This window comes from Euprymna scolopes, chromosome 22 (genome assembly GCF_053919585.1).
Source record: "Euprymna scolopes isolate OS-2025 chromosome 22, ASM5391958v1, whole genome shotgun sequence".
NCBI classification, from domain to species: Eukaryota; Metazoa; Mollusca; class Cephalopoda; order Sepiida; family Sepiolidae; genus Euprymna; species Euprymna scolopes.
The window spans coordinates 104870534-104888853 of NC_136503.1; the positions used below are offsets into that span (position 1 = coordinate 104870534).

The following is an 18320-nucleotide window of genomic DNA, read 5'->3' on the forward strand; positions in this document are numbered from 1 at the left end:
TCCGGACCTTGATAAGTGGTGACCACCTTGTAAAAAAAAAAAAAAAAAAAATGCTGGCTTTGATCATGTTAGTTACCTTTAAAAAGACACTGTAGGCAAGTTATATTGTTACTTACACTTTTGATGCTCAAAGGAGGCAAAGGGAATGGAAGGAAGATGGGGGGGGGGGGCTTTGCCCCCTTTTTTCGTAAATATTGAAATTGATTTAAAACATGTTTTTTTCACTGACCCTGTTACATGAGTTCAATTTTTTTTACATATTAAACTGTTTTGACCTATATATGTGTGTGTTAAGTTTTCTTTTAGTAAAATCTATTATTTTGTCTTTGGCAGCCATTTTTGTAAAGTTGGGGGTGGAATTACCCAGGTTCACCCTACATGTTCACAATAGGAGTAGGAAAAGAATGACCACAGCGCTATATCTCAAATGGAGTACTGTTGTTACATCTTGGTAGGAGCTGCTCGGTGCACTCTATCCTGCCTTAATAGAGTTCAAAACCAGCTTCAAAACCTAGTAAGTGATGCTCTTTTCTCTTCCCTGCAACCTGTTTTCCACGTTGCAAGCCTATCATTATTTTCATGGCAAGTGCTCGTCTGAGCTTCAATCTATGGTCCCTCCTAGCTGGAATTTCACAAAAAATAACTCGACTAGTTACAACCATTAGCAACCATTTCCTCCACTGTCTATCTATGCCTAGATCTAAATGCATAAGCCGTTAACAAAGCTTCTTTCCTAGAACTGCCCGCATGTGGAACACTGTTCTGCTGGTTTGCTTCCCAACCAACTACAATATTGAAACCTTCAAGTCCAATGTAAACAAGTTCTTTTTAAACTGTCCGCTTAAATAATCAAATTGTACTAACCTCACACCATTAACGTTTACTACACTACCACCTGACATTCATTAACTTCTATCCTCGAGTGGCCTTCAGACCTTGATAAGTGGTGAAAAATCTCACTTTAAAAATTCAAACAATCTAATCAGAGCTCAATGGCTGACTCAACGGATAATTTTTTTCTTGTTTATTTAGAAAATTAAGACAAAGATTAATATAAAAAGTCATTAAACAGACTTTTTTTCTTTCAAATATAAAAAAAAAAAATTACAAGGTTTTCAGAAATTGGTTGAATTCTGCTGTTGAAGATTTTGCAATATCAAAACAAAAGGTTTTATCATCCTGAGAGACGAGAGCTTTAAGTGATACATAGTTCTCCTTAGTGGCATCGTACTGATCACGTTTCATGTGCTTCAAGAATTCATGGCGTTCTTTAATTCGATGCAGTCGCGTTCGGAAGATCTTCGGCCACTTTATCAACTGGGCATGAGTCAGGCCCATCTCGTTGTGGACGTAGACAAATACGTTCGTCAAATTATATTTATCTGCAAAGGAATAAAAAATATGCATAAAAATGGCGTTTCAACATGGTAACAGAAAAAATAAAAATGAAAACAACAAATGATACTGTTTTTCGTAATACGTGGACAGATTGAAAAGTCAGGTATGGCTGACCATATATGGAAGGAAAAGGGAAACCATCTATTGTTATGAAACCATCTATTGTTATAAAACCATCTATTGTTATGAAACAAAGCAAAAAATTATAGGTCCTGGATATGACCTGAAACTATATCTGATGGTGAAGCCCCACCTTGTGGGCCTTGGGGAGTGTGGAGCCACCCTTTAATTGCCATTGCTCCCAGGTCCACTCTGACCCGGAGTGGTAGTACCTGTTAGGGTCCCAACTATGGGTTAAATAGAATCTGACTTCAAAAAAAAATATACTCCATTAAAAATCGTTCCTCAAAATAACTAGATTTGGCATTAAATAACCTGAAAAAGGTTGATATGTCGTAAAACAAAACCAACCAACCAAAAAATTATAGACAAAGATGACTCAACAAAGAGGCAACATATATACTGAGTGACAATCGATTATTTAGTAGACTTAGTACAGAATTTAACATGATATGGGAACCATCTAATATATAAAAAGGAAAATGTATGTTAGTTTGTGTATGTCTGTGTTTTTTTTTGTTTTTTTTTTTACATGGAATTCACCACTTATCAAGGCCCAAGGGCCACTCGGGGATAAGAGTTATTGAGATGAGTATTACTTATTAATTTTATTTTATTACGGACCGTTATCCTCATCTTTTTTAAGTTGTTGTCTCACAACGTTTCGACCAACTATTCCTCTGGCCTTCGTCAGGTGGTATCTGCGACGGGATAGGAACTCCGAATCTTCCAACTGCATTCTCGGCAATTACTGCCTTCTATAGTTGTTGTATTTGTATGTCTGCCAAAAACTTTTGACAGACGCATTGGACCATGACAAAAATTGGTATCGTTAGAAAGATCAATCTTTTGGATGAAAAATATCTATAAATTGGCCAAAAAGATTAATTCTGTGCTGGTCAACTGGGCTATCTTTTGCAAGGACGGGTCACTTTTTTTGTCGACATTTTTGCAAATCATACACCTACCAATCTCAGCGTAGGTCTATAAAATGTTATTTTGAAAGCCCGTGACGTCATAAGTCACCGTGGCCGTGACTGTGACAGCTTTTTTTCACCTCCTTTTCCTCTTTCACGTTACATGTTCGGGCCTGCCAACTGCGGCTAATTTTTTTTTTGTGCTCGCATGGGTACTTGTTACAATTTTGATTGAAACAAAAGTTATTTTGATTTTTTTTTCTGGGTGTTGGTTGCTTAATAGCCGTAGTATACCACTTCTCTCCACTCGGGCAATGCCAGGTAGTCATGATAGTCTATAATATAAATTTTAGCTGTCTGTGTGTGTGTTTATGTGCATGTTTGTATGTCCGCAAAAAACTTGTCATCTGCATCGAAGCAGCATGAACGTGGTTCCGTAAAAAGAGCGATCTCTTGAACACATAATATCGAAAAATTATAAAAAATCATCACTTATTCCATGTAGAAATGTTAATTGTGCATATGCAAACAGTTCATTTGTTGTTTCATTTTAAAAAGCTAAACTTGCAATGTCATTAGATTAGATTAGGTCGTCGTGGTCCGATCGATAACGTGTTCGCTTGCGAACTTAAGTTTTGCAAGTTCGTGCCCAGCATGCAGCATTTTGTTTTCAATTTTTTCTTCTCCTATCATTTAAAATTCTCTGCTTTTTTACGGGCGTCCACAACATGACATTTTTTTTTCTTTTAATTACATGATAAGATGGCACCCAAGTCTTGTTTTTCTTTTATTTGTTTAACCATATTTTACAACCGGGCAATGCCAGGCGCCCCTTCCCCAAAGAGTTATCGCGAAGTATAGACAATGGCAATGCCAGGCGCCTCTTCACACCAAAGAGTTATCGCGAAGTATAGACAAACAAAATTATATAGAAATCAGTTAGTTACAACTATTCAGAAAGTTTTATAAAAATCCAAGGCATCAATTTTTTTTTAATAAGCACAAAAGTGTCAATTTTAGCCATTTTAACCCGAAAGGCACCAGAGTTTTCCTGGAAAATCCGTTCTGTTACTTTTTTACTCATACCATGTTTAATGTTTGTGCAAAATTTCAAAAAATTCCAAGGCGTAGTTATTGAGAAAAGTTAGCTAGTTAATTATAGATAACAGATAATATGGTGCTTGTTAAGATAGAGTTGACAAATCAATTTTTTTCAAACTATATCATTTTAAGCAAAAACAATATTACTTACTTAATTGTCATGTCGAAAATAGTAATATATCCAAAAATTATGAAAATTCACTCAATCTAGCGGGTGGATATAGAAAATCAGATTTTTTTTCAGTGAACAAGTTGACCAGAGCCCTTGAACCGGCGCCACCTCTGTTGGGCCCTGGAGAATGCTGCTATGCCTCAACTCACACCTACATTAGTGAACACACAAACATACACAATATTTAAACCTTCTTTATCATCTGCTGATCTTGAAATATTCCCAACCTTTCTCGTTGAACTATATTTCTAATATGAAAAACAATGAACATTGACTCTTATTAAATATAATTTGTATAATTCTGTAATAATTCAATTGCTGTGATCTTCTATTTTTAAACACATAAAATATTTATTTATTTTGTTTTGTTTTATCATATAACGTTTCCCGTTTTTCTCACATTTGATTATAAACCCTGTGAAACTTTTTCAATAAAATCATTTCTCTAAACCGAAAATACTTCACCCAAATCCAAACTGCAAAATGTAACTCTCAGAAAAAGTGATGACTCCCCAAAGTACGGATCCCCAAACTGGTGACTCCCAAAACTGGCACATCCCTAAAGATCCGCACAAAGGGAAGTTCTGCCTAAGAATAAGATATCTTGGGAGTTGTTGCTAATTTCCTTTGATTAACTAAAGGTTGTAGTTTAAACCCCTGCAGTGGGAAGTACATATTTTTCTTCCTTCTTCGCCCACAAAATAAAATACTGATTTATACTAACTGGAAAGAAAAACCCGTGGAGTGATCAGGAAAATCTTTTGGAGATCAAAATTAGTAAATCCAAGGAACTCCTTCATCTGGAAGTGGATCTCCTGAAAAAATAAAAGGTGGAAATTAAAATGATGATTTTTTTTTTACAAGAATTAAAAAAGACAAAGAAACATTAAAAGAAAGTTTGAGGAGTTTTTTATTGGTACCCTCTCCCTGCATAACTATTTTTCAGACCCGTGTGACATCACATGGCCCCACCATGGGGAAAACTGATGGAGGGAAACGGTTTTGAAAGTCGATTTATCATATTTTTTTTAGGTTTTCGATTACTTTTTTTTATTGTATTTGAAAGATTAAAGCCTAAAGTTAATTCCTAAAAGGAAATAATATTTTTACATGTGAAAAAAAGTTTATAATGAAAAATGTTTTCATGGCGATATTCGGAAACCAACAAGTAAACTAAATTTTGAAGGTAAATTCATTGTAAAAATCTCTTGAAAAATAACAATTAGTTTTCTAGGACAATTTCAAATTAATAAAGGCAAGTTCTTAAATATTGAATTAAAAAAAATTCCTTGCTTACAACGAATAAATACCCCAAAATATCATTTTGAAGTGCGTTTTTTGCTCTATCAAATTGTGATATTCGTTACCATTCTCAATCTTTTTACTTTTTTTTTTCTTTGCAGGCTTTTCAACAGCATCGACAAAATTTAAATCTACACGTTTTCTTATTCCAGTTCAAACTAGGCCGAAAAACTGCTAAGACAGTTCATGATATCAATGATGTGTTTGGCACAGGAACCACTAATGAACGTGTAGAACAACAGTGGTTCAAGAAATTTCGCAATGGTGACAAGAGCCTCGAAGTTGAAAACGGTCACAGCCAGCCGACTGAAGTTGATAACATTTGAAAGCCTAAATTGAAGCCGATCCTCGCAAAACCACATGAGAAGTTGCTGTTGAACTCAAGCTCGACCACTCAACAGTCGTTCATTATTTAAAGCAAATTGGGAAGTCAAAAAAGTTGGATAAATGGGTGCTGCATGAATTGAACGATAATCAAAAAAAATCATTGTTTTGAGGTGTCTTCTATGCTCCTTCTGCACAACAAAAACGACCTATTTCTTGAGTGGATTGTAACGTGTGATGAGAAGTGGATCCTCTATGACAACCGGCAACATTTGGCACAGTGGTTGGATGCCAGAAAAGCTTCACAACACTTCCCGAAGCTGAAATTGCATCACAAAAAGGTTATGGTGACTGTTTGGTGGTCTGCAGCTGGTCTCATCCATCACCGCTTCTTGAATCCAGGCGAAAAAAATATGGTGAAGAAGTACTGCTGACAAATTGACAAAATGCGCCAGAATGTATGTGCCCGAGATTGGTCAATATAAAGGGACCAATTCTCCTCCATGACAACATTCACCCGCATGTTGCTCAACTAACCCTGCAGAACTAATTGGGCTCATGTGGCATATTCACCAGGTCTCTCGCTCAGGGTACCAACTATGGGTTAAATAGAAACAGACTTGAAAACAACAAATATGTTCTATTAAAAAAACTTTTCTTCAAAATCTTTGGATTCGGCATTAAATAACCTGAAAAGGATTGATATGCCGTAAAACAAAAACAACCAACCAACCATCAGAAGTTCCAATGTATGTGCCCGAGATGGGTCAATATGAAGGGACCAATTCTCCTCCATGACAACGCTCGCTCACATGTTGCGCAACTGACCATGCAAAAGCTGAACGAATTGGGCTCCGAGATTCTGCCTCGTCCGCCATATTCACCGGTCCTTTCTCCCACCGATTATCACTTTTTGAAGTATCTCGACAACTTCCTGTGCAAAAAATGTTTCAAAAGCCGAGATGATGCCGAATCGGCCTTTAATGACTTCATCGCTTCCAGAACTCCGGATTTCTATGCTAATGAGATAAATAAACTTGTTTCTCTTTGGCAAAAAAAATGTGTCGATTCTAATGGTTCTTATTTCGATTAATAAAGTTTATTATGAAAGGAGTTATGATCTTTTGAAGATGAATGTCAAAAAGCTACATTATTTTTGCACTAACCTAATAAAGCCATAAAACAGAGCTATGTTCATCCTTCAAATTGAGAAATAAAATCGCATAGCTTAAATAGAAATAACTCATAAGTTAAATGAAAACTTCTGTTTTTAAATGCAGATGATGTCGATCATAATAATTAAAAATAAATTAAATTAAATGTAAAATAAATAAATCAATAAAATAAATCAGCTTTATATAATATTTCTAAATAGAATACTTAAAACAATTCTATTACTAATTTGTAATAAAAATTGAAAGCTAATTATTAAAACAGATTTTATTTAATGTAATATGCAAATTAGATAACCTTTTGAATGGTGATTCCTTTTGAATAAATAGTATATGAAGAAATCATGCAGAAATAAAAAAGTATGTGCAAGTCTGTTAAACAGTGTACCTTTTGTATATATTAACCAAATCGTGAACAAACAAGATACAACTTTATTATAATAGATATATGATGTAACAAATATGGAAAAAAATAAAATTAAAATTAATTCATTGTATCCCGGGCAACACTAGTATATACTAACCTTGATTGATTTTGCATTGTAACTGACCAATTTCGGAAGATGACAAACAACTTCACGTACTTGGCTGCCTGAAATCAATGAAAGAGGAAAAATGAGCAAAACAAAATGTAAGGAATACATTTATAAATTACCCCCTCCTCAAAAAAAAAAAAAAAAAATCCTCCTGACGGACAATTAATTTGTTATCCCACTCAAAAAAAAAAAAAAAAAAAAAAAAATTAATTGTCTAAATTACAGCTTTCGACCACATAAATTATAAATCTTTCAAAGCCCGAAAAATACTTTTTATTTATTTATTTTTTTTAATTAAAATCGGAATTTTTAGTTATGGAAGGTCTTAATAACTTATAATCTTGTACGTTTCTCCAACTCTCTAAATATTCTAATTTGTTATTTCACTTTTTAACCTTTCTATTTTTTTACAACTATGCATTACATAGACAGGAAAAATAGATTCATGTTTATTTTGGGGGGGGACTTGTCCAGACCCCCCCCCTTATATTAAAAAACAAAATCTGCATAATGTATATCCCCATGATGAAACGAAAACATCATGTTCTTAAAGTCATGTAGATTGATCAAGTAGTTTTGTTTTTAGATAAGAGAGTCAAATTTTATGAATATCGGAGAAGTGACTGTCTCACCTGCCATTTTAAAAAAAAAGTGAAGAAACAAAGGGAGATAACATGAACTGCCCGCCTGTGGAATTTTCTTCCGTTTCTTTGCTTTCCAACTGACTACAATATGGTCGCCTTCAAGTACAACGTGAAAAAATTCTTGATGAAACATCCCCTGATGTAATCCAATTTACCAAATTTCCACACTCATTAACTCTTATCCTCAAGTGGCCCCCAGGCCTTGATAAGTGGTGACCCCTTTGTAAAAAATCAACTGTGCTCATCTGCCATTCTGTCTCCAATAGGATCTTCCAATCACTCAAATACCGGCATTAAAATCAAAACAAAATGTCCCTCTCTATCGCAGCCTATCAATACTTAATGGCTAACTGGGAACACCTCAGATTGTTCATATTAGTTATACTCTTGCATTGCATGTTTAAAAAGGATGCGTTGTCCTCTACTGCATCTGACATTAAATGATTGGTTAACCATTGGCATAGAGCAGAGGTTTGCAACCTTTTTGAGCGTGAGGTCTAAAAAGTTATACTGATTAAAAGGAGGAGGGCCAAACAGCTTTGGCTAAATTGTCATGGAGGACAACAATGTTATTAAATTATTTAGATTCTTAAGACTCCTATTTGTCATTTTCACAACGTTTCAGCCGATGTAACTTCTGACCTTCTTCAAGGTCCATCGTGCAGCGGTTAGAATACTTGGAAAAAATCAATTGTAAAATGTGATAGAAGGTTGAAGGTTCGATCCTCAGTGTGGCCGACCAAAAAATACAATTGCGAATTACTTAGGACCTCTATGCAGTCAGGGCTAATGAAACGAGAGCATACTACCGCCATGAAATAAATAAAGGGTCTCATTCGAAATTCCGTCCAAATTCCTGAGTTTGACAGAAACATTCCCAAGTTCGATAAGATACACCTGAAGAAGGTTGGAGGTTACATTGATTGAAATGTTGTGAAAATCACGCTCAAGATGAGAACAGTAGTCCAAAGAATCCAAATAATATAAATAATCAATCCACATCCCAAAAATCCATTTATTGTAAATAAATCTTTTGAGCATTTCAAGAAATCAAGTAATAAATACAATTATATCCTATATTACAATGATATAATTTATTTTACTATAGAAATATAGCCTTGTAGGAGATGTCCTTTTCTCTTCCCTGCAACCTCTTTCTCACAGAAGAGATGTTGCGAGTTTGTCTCTGCTTTATCGTTATTTTCATGGCAAGTGCTTGACTGAGCTCCAATCTATGGCCTCCCCTTGCCAAACTTTCACCTGTCTAGCAGAAAATACTATCAATAATTCCCCCCACTCTTTATCTGTGCCTAAACCTAAATTCCATGAACAAAGCTTCTTTCTTAGAAATGCACGTCTATGGAATTGTCTTCCGTTTTCCTGCTTTCCAGCTGACTACAATATGGCTGTCTTCAAGTCTAACGTAAACAAGTTCTTGATGAGCCGTTCCATATAAGTTAACAAATTTACCGAATTTCCATTACTAATGATTACTATATTGTCCAATTTCTACTGTACACTCTTTAACCCTTAGCCTCGAGTGGCCTCTCGGCCTTGATAAGTGGTGATGCCTATGTAAAAAAAAAAAAAAAAATATCGAAACAAAAAAAAAGAAATTCAAATGCATCGTGAGTAAGATGGCAGAACAAACAAAATTCACTCAAGGGCTGGATTTAAAAGGTTGTTGACCCCTGTTATAAAGAGCTTCATACCTTCCAAGAAATTTCAACAGAAACCAAACTGCCAACCCTGATACACATGTACATACACATACACACCCACACACAAACATACACACGCACACACACAAAAAAACACTAACACGTGTACACACACGCACACAAATACACACATAAACACATGCACAAAGACACACACAAACACACATGCAAAATGCCTTTATATATAAGTAGAGATAGGGATATATTTGTAATTTTTCATTATTTTTGTAAAATGTCTGATGTCCCTCGGATGCTGAGAACATCCTGTATAAACATTCTTTCTACGAACCCAAACACAAAAGAAAAATGATTTACCTGTGAGTTTGAAGAGTTTCTGATAAAACCCGAGTTTTTCATCAATATTTGGAACAGACATTGACAATAAACGTGGTGCTCGGATCAGAATTTGCGGGATGTCCGTCTTTGGGAAATTTTTGGATTTAAAATATTCAATAATGGCTTCTAAGTCTTCAATATTAGCCTGTCATTAAAGAAAGGAAAGAATAGCAAAATTAAGAAAAACGCTTAGGAACATTTTGATTCATACAAAGTGTCCCAAAATTAAGCGCCTATTTTGAACTAGTAATCAAAATAGATGGGAGAAAAGACAGTGCCAAATTTTGTTACTCTGTTTTTATGAGAATTGTTTTATAAATAGAAATTAAAATAGATGGTTGGGTTTAAGGACACTCTGTATTTGATGAAGGACTTAAAATCGCTAAAGCAATACAATATGAGTAAATACAATATACAATATGATACAATACAATATACAATATGATATTAGGTTGTCCGGAAAATAATGACCAATTTTAGAGAAAAAGTAATTATTAATCAAATAGGTGACACTAGACATAGAAATTAGTCGAAGTATGATCCTTGAACAGCCATGCATTTTTGCCATCTATCAACTAGATCATTTATGCCTTGTTGATAAAAATTCTTTGGCTTAGATGCTAAGAAATCTTTGAAAAAAGATTCAACCTCTGCATTAGATCTGAAAGTTTTGTTGCTTAAAAAAGCGGCTAAATGCTTGAAAAAATGGTAGTCTGTGGGCGAAAGATCTGGAGAATAAGGAGGATGTGGTAAATTTTCATATCCCAAGTCTGTGAGTTTCTGCAGTGTCATTCTCGCAACATTAGGCCACGCATTATTGTGGAGCAGGATTGAACCACGCCTATTCACTAATGCAGATCTCAATTTTTGTAAATGATGATGCATTTCTTCGAGTTGATTGCAGTAAACCTCTGCCGTGATGCTCTGATTAGCATCCAGAAAGCTGTAATGAATAGCACCAATTGCACACCACCAAACAGTCAGCATAATCTTCTGTTGGTGAAAATTTGGCTTTGGAAAATGTTTGGGTGATTCATCACAATCAAGCCATTGATCTGATCGTTTCCAATTATCATAAAGGATCCACTTTTCGTCACAGGTGACCATTCGGTCAAGAAATTGATCATTAATGTTTCGCAAAAAGAGCATCGAACACACTTCAAAACGTCGAGCTTGTTGATTTTCATTGAGCTCATGTGGGACCCATTTGTCGAACTTTTTCACCTTGCCAATTTGCTTCAGATGGTCCGACACTGTTGAACTGCTGACACCAAGTTCCCGAGACATTTCCCTGACACTCTGCCGTGGGTTTTGCTCAACAATGGCTCTCAAATTTTCATTGTCAAGATTAGATGGCCGTCCTCTACCTTCTCCATCTTTAAGGCTCTCATCACCACTACGAAATTTCTGAAACCACCTTCGTACTGTTCTATCACTTGCGATGCCTTCTCCCCATGCCCAATTGATATTTGCAGTTGTTTGAGAAGCATTGTTACCAAGCTTAAACTCATGCAGGAAAAGTAATCGTAAGTCTTCTTTTCTCATATTCCAAATTATGGGCTCATTCGCTCATAAAACGTTTTCTGAAAGAAAAAAGTAAGAAATTATTAAAGAGCACATATAAATCAGTAATCATGTTGATGTTTACCTGAAATATAATAAAAATCCTATGATAAAATCCAATTTCAAAACAGACTTTCTGAAATGGCCATTATTTTCCGGACAACCTAATACAATATATACAATATGATACAATACAATATACAATATATCTGGCGGATTGGAATGCTGTCATGCAGGAGGAGGATACCTTTGCTGATATTGCCCAGCTTCTTGATTTTGTTAGTTACTTTAGCCTGGTTCCAGAAAACTGTGGGCATGACGTTGTCAGCGGAGGGCTGCACTCTTGCGTTCTTTGGAGGTGGTTAGTCCAACTACTTTCACTGCATTGACTGGGCTTTCAATTAGTGTTGGGACAATTAATCGGAATTAGAATCAGGAATCAGAAAAATCGAACTTTTTGGGGTATCGGAATCGATATTGGAATCAGTATCAGAATCGGAAAAATTTGTATTTATTTTCCGATGCCAAAAACGATTCCTTTAATTATCTCTGTTTTTTATTTGATTTTGTTTGAAACAAAATCTTCACTGCTGGTAGTAATAATAAAATAATGAATATTTATTGATTCTAAATTACCAGTCAAACTAAAATCTATAGATCACCCCCCCCCTTCACAAGTGTATTTTCACGTTTGAGCAAAATATCTGCACACTGAACATGTGTTTTTACAGTAATCGGATAAAAATAACACCTTTATTGTAAATATTTTGAGATTTATAAAGAATCGGAATCGGTAATTGTATCGGAACCGGGAAAAATATTAGAATCGTCCCAGCACTAGTTTGGCTATGAAATCCTTCCCATCTCTCTAATCATCTCTCTAAATTTCACGCTTTCCGAGCCATGAAGTTGCTTTTGAAAGGAAAGTGTTTTCCAGATTATGCAACCTTGATTTCCAAAGTCATGTCAAAACGGTCCCCAGAGCTGCATTAAACGATGGGAGAAAATTTTGTTACTCTGCTTTTCCAAGAAGTGGTTTTAGCTGCCCTGATGAGTTGTGATACAACGAAACAGTACTATATGTGGATGACAATTAAAGCCCCCCCCCCTCTTTGGGTTGAGCACTTTGTAAATATATTTTCACCCGACGCGTATTTAAGCAATTAAGCGAAGCCCACTATTAATTTGTTTGTAAACAAACTTATGGTTTGAGCACTGTAAGCGACGGGCGGGTGTGGATTTAATACACACTCATGGAGAAATACTTACGGCACTGATTTGTGGTCCGATAGTTAGAACAGCCGACTGTCAACTCAACAGTTGTAGGTTCGATCCATGGCTGGGGAAAGGTGTATGTCTAGCCGCACTGATGAGTTGTGATACAACAAAACAATATTGACAATAACAATAATAATAAGGATACTAGAAAGCTGCTTGGCTAACGAAAATCTCAATAGAAGATGCGCATATAAAAACGACAAACAACCACAGAATTCGCGCATAAGCCTGAAGAGTCCTAGAGTGGATGAAACGCGGAATATTCAGTGTAGCTTAATTGCCATATACATTTTATAACTTACTAACTAGCTCTACCTACGTATTGAGCACTTTTGAAGTAAATACTTAAAGTTTACGCATAAATCTATACTTTCGTATATTAATTTTATGTGAGTAAATGAAGTAGTTATATATATATATATATATATATATACATACATACATATATATACATATATTTATATATATATATATTTATATATATATATATATATATATTTATATATATATATATTTATATACTCATTCCATTTGTGATTTTTTCCAAGGAATTCTGCCTTTTGGATCATTTTGGCCCTTTTGGAACTTACCTGTTGGATTGGAAATTTTTAATTCGACCGTTTTGGATTTTACCATTCTTGGATTTTTTACCCTTCATAGGACTATCCATTCATGTGAAATCTTTTTATCATTTTTCTTTTACCTCCTACTCCCCTTACCTCACCCTTTTTTTAACCAAGTAAGATCTGTGACTTATCTGTAGTTTCACTAAATACTTTTACATGCAAAATCCGATCCCGCATTTTGCTAATTCCTGCCCTCTGATGAGAAGGAGAGTATTTCAAGATGTTTTTTAACATGTTTTATTAATCATTTGTTCATATTATAAGCTCTATTTTCTTTTCGGTTTTATTGAGCTTTTACATCTGGTTGAGATTACTTTACTTGTAAATATTAACTCTTTAATATTTATAATATATTTTAAGTTTACCATTTTGATTACCTTGGTAAACTTATTGTAATTTATATATATATATATATATATATATATATATATATATATATATATATATATATATATATATATAAGCATTCATTCTCAGACCTTGGTCTTTGTAATATTCACTCTTAGACAATAATCTTTGTAACATTCACTCTCAAACTTTGGTCGTGGTGACATTCACTCTCAGATATTTACTTTCCATAACATTTCTTCAAATCTTGTAACTTTGTTTGCAACGAGAGAAGTTTCTGGAACATCTGTTATATTCTGGGCATGGCAACCAGTTTCCTAATTAGAAACATCCTCACTCCTACTAGGTATATCCTTCTCAATTAAAGATTTAATTTCAATCCATCTTGACGGGCCTTTCATTGGGTTTTCTGGGTTTGTTGCTGATTTTAATAGACAGAGTTTTCAGCATCATTATCATCTTGGCTGGTGCCGTGGTGCTGTCATTTGAATGTTTTTAATGAAGAGTAAACAGAATCTTTAAACTTTTGCAACCTACACCGAATGGTGTAAGTCATTCAAATAAATATAGCTTTATTAAAAAGTTTTGTTCAAATAATTTTATCAAAACGTTTTGTTTAAAAAATTTTATTAAAAAGTTTTGTTTAAATTATTTTATTAAAAAGTTTTATTTTAATAATTTTATTATAAATTTTTATTTAAATAATTTTATTACAAAATGTTGTTTAAATAGTTTAATTAAAAAATGTTGTTAAAATAATTTTATTAAAAAAATGTTGATTAAATAAAAATAATGTTTCCTAATAAAAAAAAAAATCTTGCCGGACCATTGCCCCCCCCTCCCAACAACTCGTTTTTTTTTAATGTTTGTTTATAGAATGCCGTGTGAAGGTCAAGGTCAACCTGTGTTGACCCAAAGCTGTTCCTATAGGTTTGCATATCTGATGGGGTCTTTAAACCCTAACGGATCTAGACTTGAAAACATTTAAACAAAATTCCATCGTATACTTTATGCATCGTGACATTGTTGTTAGATCCAATTACTACAGGGTGACCCCCCCCCAAAAAAAACGGGCCCAACTCTAATTAGACCTCGTTTCTTATTGTTTTGTCCTAATGAAAAGAAACTTTGGTCATAACTAGTTTATTATATCCAAAACATCACATCAAAACACTAAGGTCTTTGGCCTTTTTTTTCTCCATTCTACAGCATATGTTCTAGATGGCCTCCATTTAGCTTTTCTTTTTTTGGGTCACCCTATATATATATATATATATATATATATATATATATATATTACACAAAGAGCATCGCTTAATATGCTAATGATAATTTGTATATCACTTCCCAATATGCTCAACCCAAGTTAGGGAGCAATATAGTCACCCACATTCAGTACTGTTTCGCAGTTTCACAGTTCATCAGTGCGGCTTGACAAGCAACTACCTCAAACCAGGATCGAAACCCGACCGTCCAAACAACAGCCGGAGCTTCTAACCATTGCGTTATTCAGCTGCTACTGTTGCTTATATAAATATATATATTTACAAGGTGACCCCCCCCCCAAAAAATGGGCCCCAACTCTAATTAGGCCCTGTTTCTTAGTGTTTTGTCCGAATGAAATGAAACTTTGGTCATAACTAGTTTATTATATTTAAAACATCACATCAAAACATATGGGTCTTTGGCCTTTTTTTCTCCGTTAGACAGCATATGTTCTAGATGGCCTTCATTTAGCTTTTGTTTTTTTTTTTTGGTCACCCTGTATATATATATATATATATATATATATATATATATACAGGGTGACCAAAAAAAAATATATATATATATATATATATATATATATATATATATATACAGGGTGACCAAAAAAAAAATATATATATATACAGGGTGACCAAAAAAAAAAAATATATATATATATATATATATATATATATATATATACAGGGTGACCAAAAAAAAAAAATATATATATATATATATATATATATATATATATACAGGGTGACCAAAAAAAAAAAAAATATATATATATATATATATATACAGGGTGACCAAAAAAAAAAAAATATATATATATATATATATATATATATATATATATATATATATATATATATATATACAGGGTGACCAAAAAAAATATATATATATATATATATATATATATATATATATACAGGGTGACCAAAAAAAAAAAAAAAATATATATATATATATATATATATATATATATATATATACAGGGTGACCAAAAAAAAAAATATATATATATATATATATATATATATATATATATATATATATATATATATATATATACAGGGTGACCAAAAAAAAAAAAAAATATATATATATATATACAGGGTGACCAAAAAAAAAAAAAAATATATATATATATATATATATATATATATATATACAGGGTGACCAAAAAAAAAAAAAATATATATATATATATATATATATATACACACACATACATATATATATATATATATGCACACATACAGTGATGCTTTACAGTTGTGTAGTATTCCAGTCGAATCCGGATAGTTTCTCAGTTGGCTGATAAAACCAAACTGATGCAAAATGACGTTAATACCTTCCCTGATTGTTTCAAGTAATCGAACTCCTGTATGCGTGACATTCTTTGTTCAATTTACAGTCGACCAATAATAAGAACAGTTGCGCATGACGGAAACAGCTGAAGTCTTGTGTACATTAGATGTAGTAGTGTATAAAGTTGACCTGTCTCCTTTTTGCTGTAGCCGGCTTCTCTTTTCCTTGTAACCAATGAATCGGACCCACGAATTTGATTTTAATGGGTACTCTAGGAAATTTTAATTTTTTAAACTTTTTTTTAGTAAATTTTAATGGCTTTTTTAAAAGTAAATTTTGATTGGTTTTCTAATAAATTTTAATTAAAATTTTTCTGATAAAGTTTAATGGGTTTTCTGGTAAATTTGTTTTTTTGGGGGGTTGTAGACACAATCCTAAATAGTAACGACTTACGTCCAAGCGGCAATATGGCTTTTTTGGCGTGAAAAAAGTAAAAAAAAACAACAAGAAGAATTTAATGAGAATCATACATACTTTAAAGATAAAAGGATTCTTTGTGATGATCACGGCAAGCTGGTCGCTCGGAACTCCGACGTCCTTCAAGAAGAGCAAATAAGGTTTGACATCCGATTCAAAATCGAGTTTGAGGATAAGATTAGCAGCTTCATTGAACTTCTCGATGCGCGACAAATCAACACCGAGGCTGATCAATTGTTTGAGGGTCTCGGATTCACTAACATAAACGGTTAGATTAGAGGAGGTTGCCATGTCGGTATATCGGCTCCGATTCAATTCTATCGTTGCTTCTTCAGCTTCCGAAGGTGACATGACCTCTGAATCTCTAATAATGGTAGATATTTTATCACTTTCAAAAAAAGGTCTGGAAATTTCTCGGGTGTCTTTGAAATTGGCTGGTTCTCTGCTGGAATCAATACTAAGTGATAGCTTGCGATGAGTCGTTTCAGCATCATTAGCTTGGAACGCATCAGGTTGTGTGTCAGCATATTCTGTTTTGTGGCTGGGGTCTTTTATTTGAAATGTCGTACAGCTGTCACTTTTAATCGCCTCTGGTAATAAATCGGAGCGATTTTCATGCTCAGCTGTTTTTAATTCAGGCACCGTCGTCTTATCAAATTGTTTGATGGTGCTGACAAGTTTCCTGTAATAATCATAATGTTCTTTAGGGTCTCGTCTTTTATGGAGAATGCTTTCATTCTCCGATGGAATTTCTGCTTCTTCTACTAAAGAGGGGGATTCTTCTTTATTGTGGCATTGAAAAGCCGACAGAGACACGGGACGTAGACCATATTTGTAAAGGCTTTGGTAAACAGTTAGCACTGTTCTTTGCTTTTGACGAAGGACAACCAGTAAACACCTCAAAGACATTGTGACAGACCTAGAAATGTAAGAAATGAAATAAGCATGAAAACTTGTAAGTAATTTATAAAGAATTTCATATAATAATTTGGAAATTAAACGCTAAGACAAATCTATATATATAAAAACGAAAATGTGTGTGTGTGCTTGTGTGTGTGTGTGCACTTTTTGTGTATGTCCACTATCACTTACAAGTGTTTATATACACCCTAGATAATAATATTTACAATTTGCGAACGCGCGTCGCGTCTAGATTTATTTACATCGAAATTTTACATGATTCTCGCTATTTCGGTCGTCTCATGTTGGTTCGGCTTTTTCGTATAAAATCGAAACTGATGTGAAACTAGGAATGTTTGGTCAATGTCAGTTTTCACCGTCATATCAGACAATTGCTTTCATTTGGATACTCCCCTAATAAAGGGGGAGCTAGTTTTAAAGTTGGGTAAAAACAAAAACCCAAAACAACTACCTTGCAGTTAAAATTCACTGCGGAAACATTAAGTGCGTTTGACCTCATTAAACACGCACATCACTTTTTAATGATTTTATTTCACACATTCTTAATCCTCTGCCATCGTAGTGTGGTAGGAATCCATCAGCCTATTAACCTCAAGGGTTCGGGTTCGAGCCTAACTGCCTACCAAAACTTTTTTTTTTCTTAACACTGGGTACCCCACCCCTCGCTAGTGAAGATATAAAATAAATTATCTATATATATAAAAGCGAAAATGTGTGTATGTATGTATGTGTGTTCACTTATTGTGTATGTCTGTAAAAGGGTTTTCCGTTGGACTTTTCGGTCGGCTCATTCCTT

At 33.9% G+C, this 18320-nt stretch overlaps 2 protein-coding genes across 2 annotated transcripts; one reads left to right on the top strand and one right to left on the bottom strand.

Annotated features, from left to right (window-relative positions):
- Positions 1–306: 306 nt before the first annotated feature.
- Positions 307–5454, top strand: LOC145243597 (histone-lysine N-methyltransferase SETMAR-like). The gene is made up of 2 exons (XM_080106585.1): positions 307–514; positions 5112–5454. The coding sequence occupies exons 1-2, from the start codon at positions 428–430 to the stop codon at positions 5334–5336; spliced, it is 312 nt and encodes a 103-aa protein (XP_079962711.1). The 5' UTR covers positions 307–427; the 3' UTR covers positions 5337–5454.
- Positions 1002–17517, bottom strand: LOC145243596 (transcription termination factor 3, mitochondrial-like). The gene is made up of 5 exons (XM_080106584.1): positions 16661–17517; positions 9723–9888; positions 7031–7098; positions 4433–4523; positions 1002–1382 (listed from the first exon to the last, which is right to left on the bottom strand). Exons 1-5 carry the CDS (start codon positions 17510–17512, stop codon positions 1105–1107), a joined length of 1455 nt encoding a protein of 484 aa, XP_079962710.1. The 5' UTR covers positions 17513–17517; the 3' UTR covers positions 1002–1104.
- Positions 17518–18320: the final 803 nt, after the last annotated feature.

Bases quoted from the DNA above. Each gene is read 5' to 3' on its own strand.
- LOC145243597 (XM_080106585.1), top strand. From the start codon at position 428: ATGGAGTACTGTTGTTACATCTTGGTAGGAGCTGCTCGGTGCACTCTA. The intron at 515-5,111 runs GTAAGTGATGCT...TTTTCTTTGCAG, and splicing joins AAAACCAGCTTCAAAACCTA to GCTTTTCAACAGCATCGACA.
- LOC145243596 (XM_080106584.1), bottom strand. From the start codon at position 17,512: ATGTCTTTGAGGTGTTTACTGGTTGTCCTTCGTCAAAAGCAAAGAACA. The intron at 9,889-16,660 runs GTATGTATGATT...CTTTAATGACAG, and splicing joins AGAATCCTTTTATCTTTAAA to GCTAATATTGAAGACTTAGA. The intron at 4,524-7,030 runs GTTAGTATATAC...TTATTTTTTCAG, and splicing joins ACAATGCAAAATCAATCAAG to GAGATCCACTTCCAGATGAA.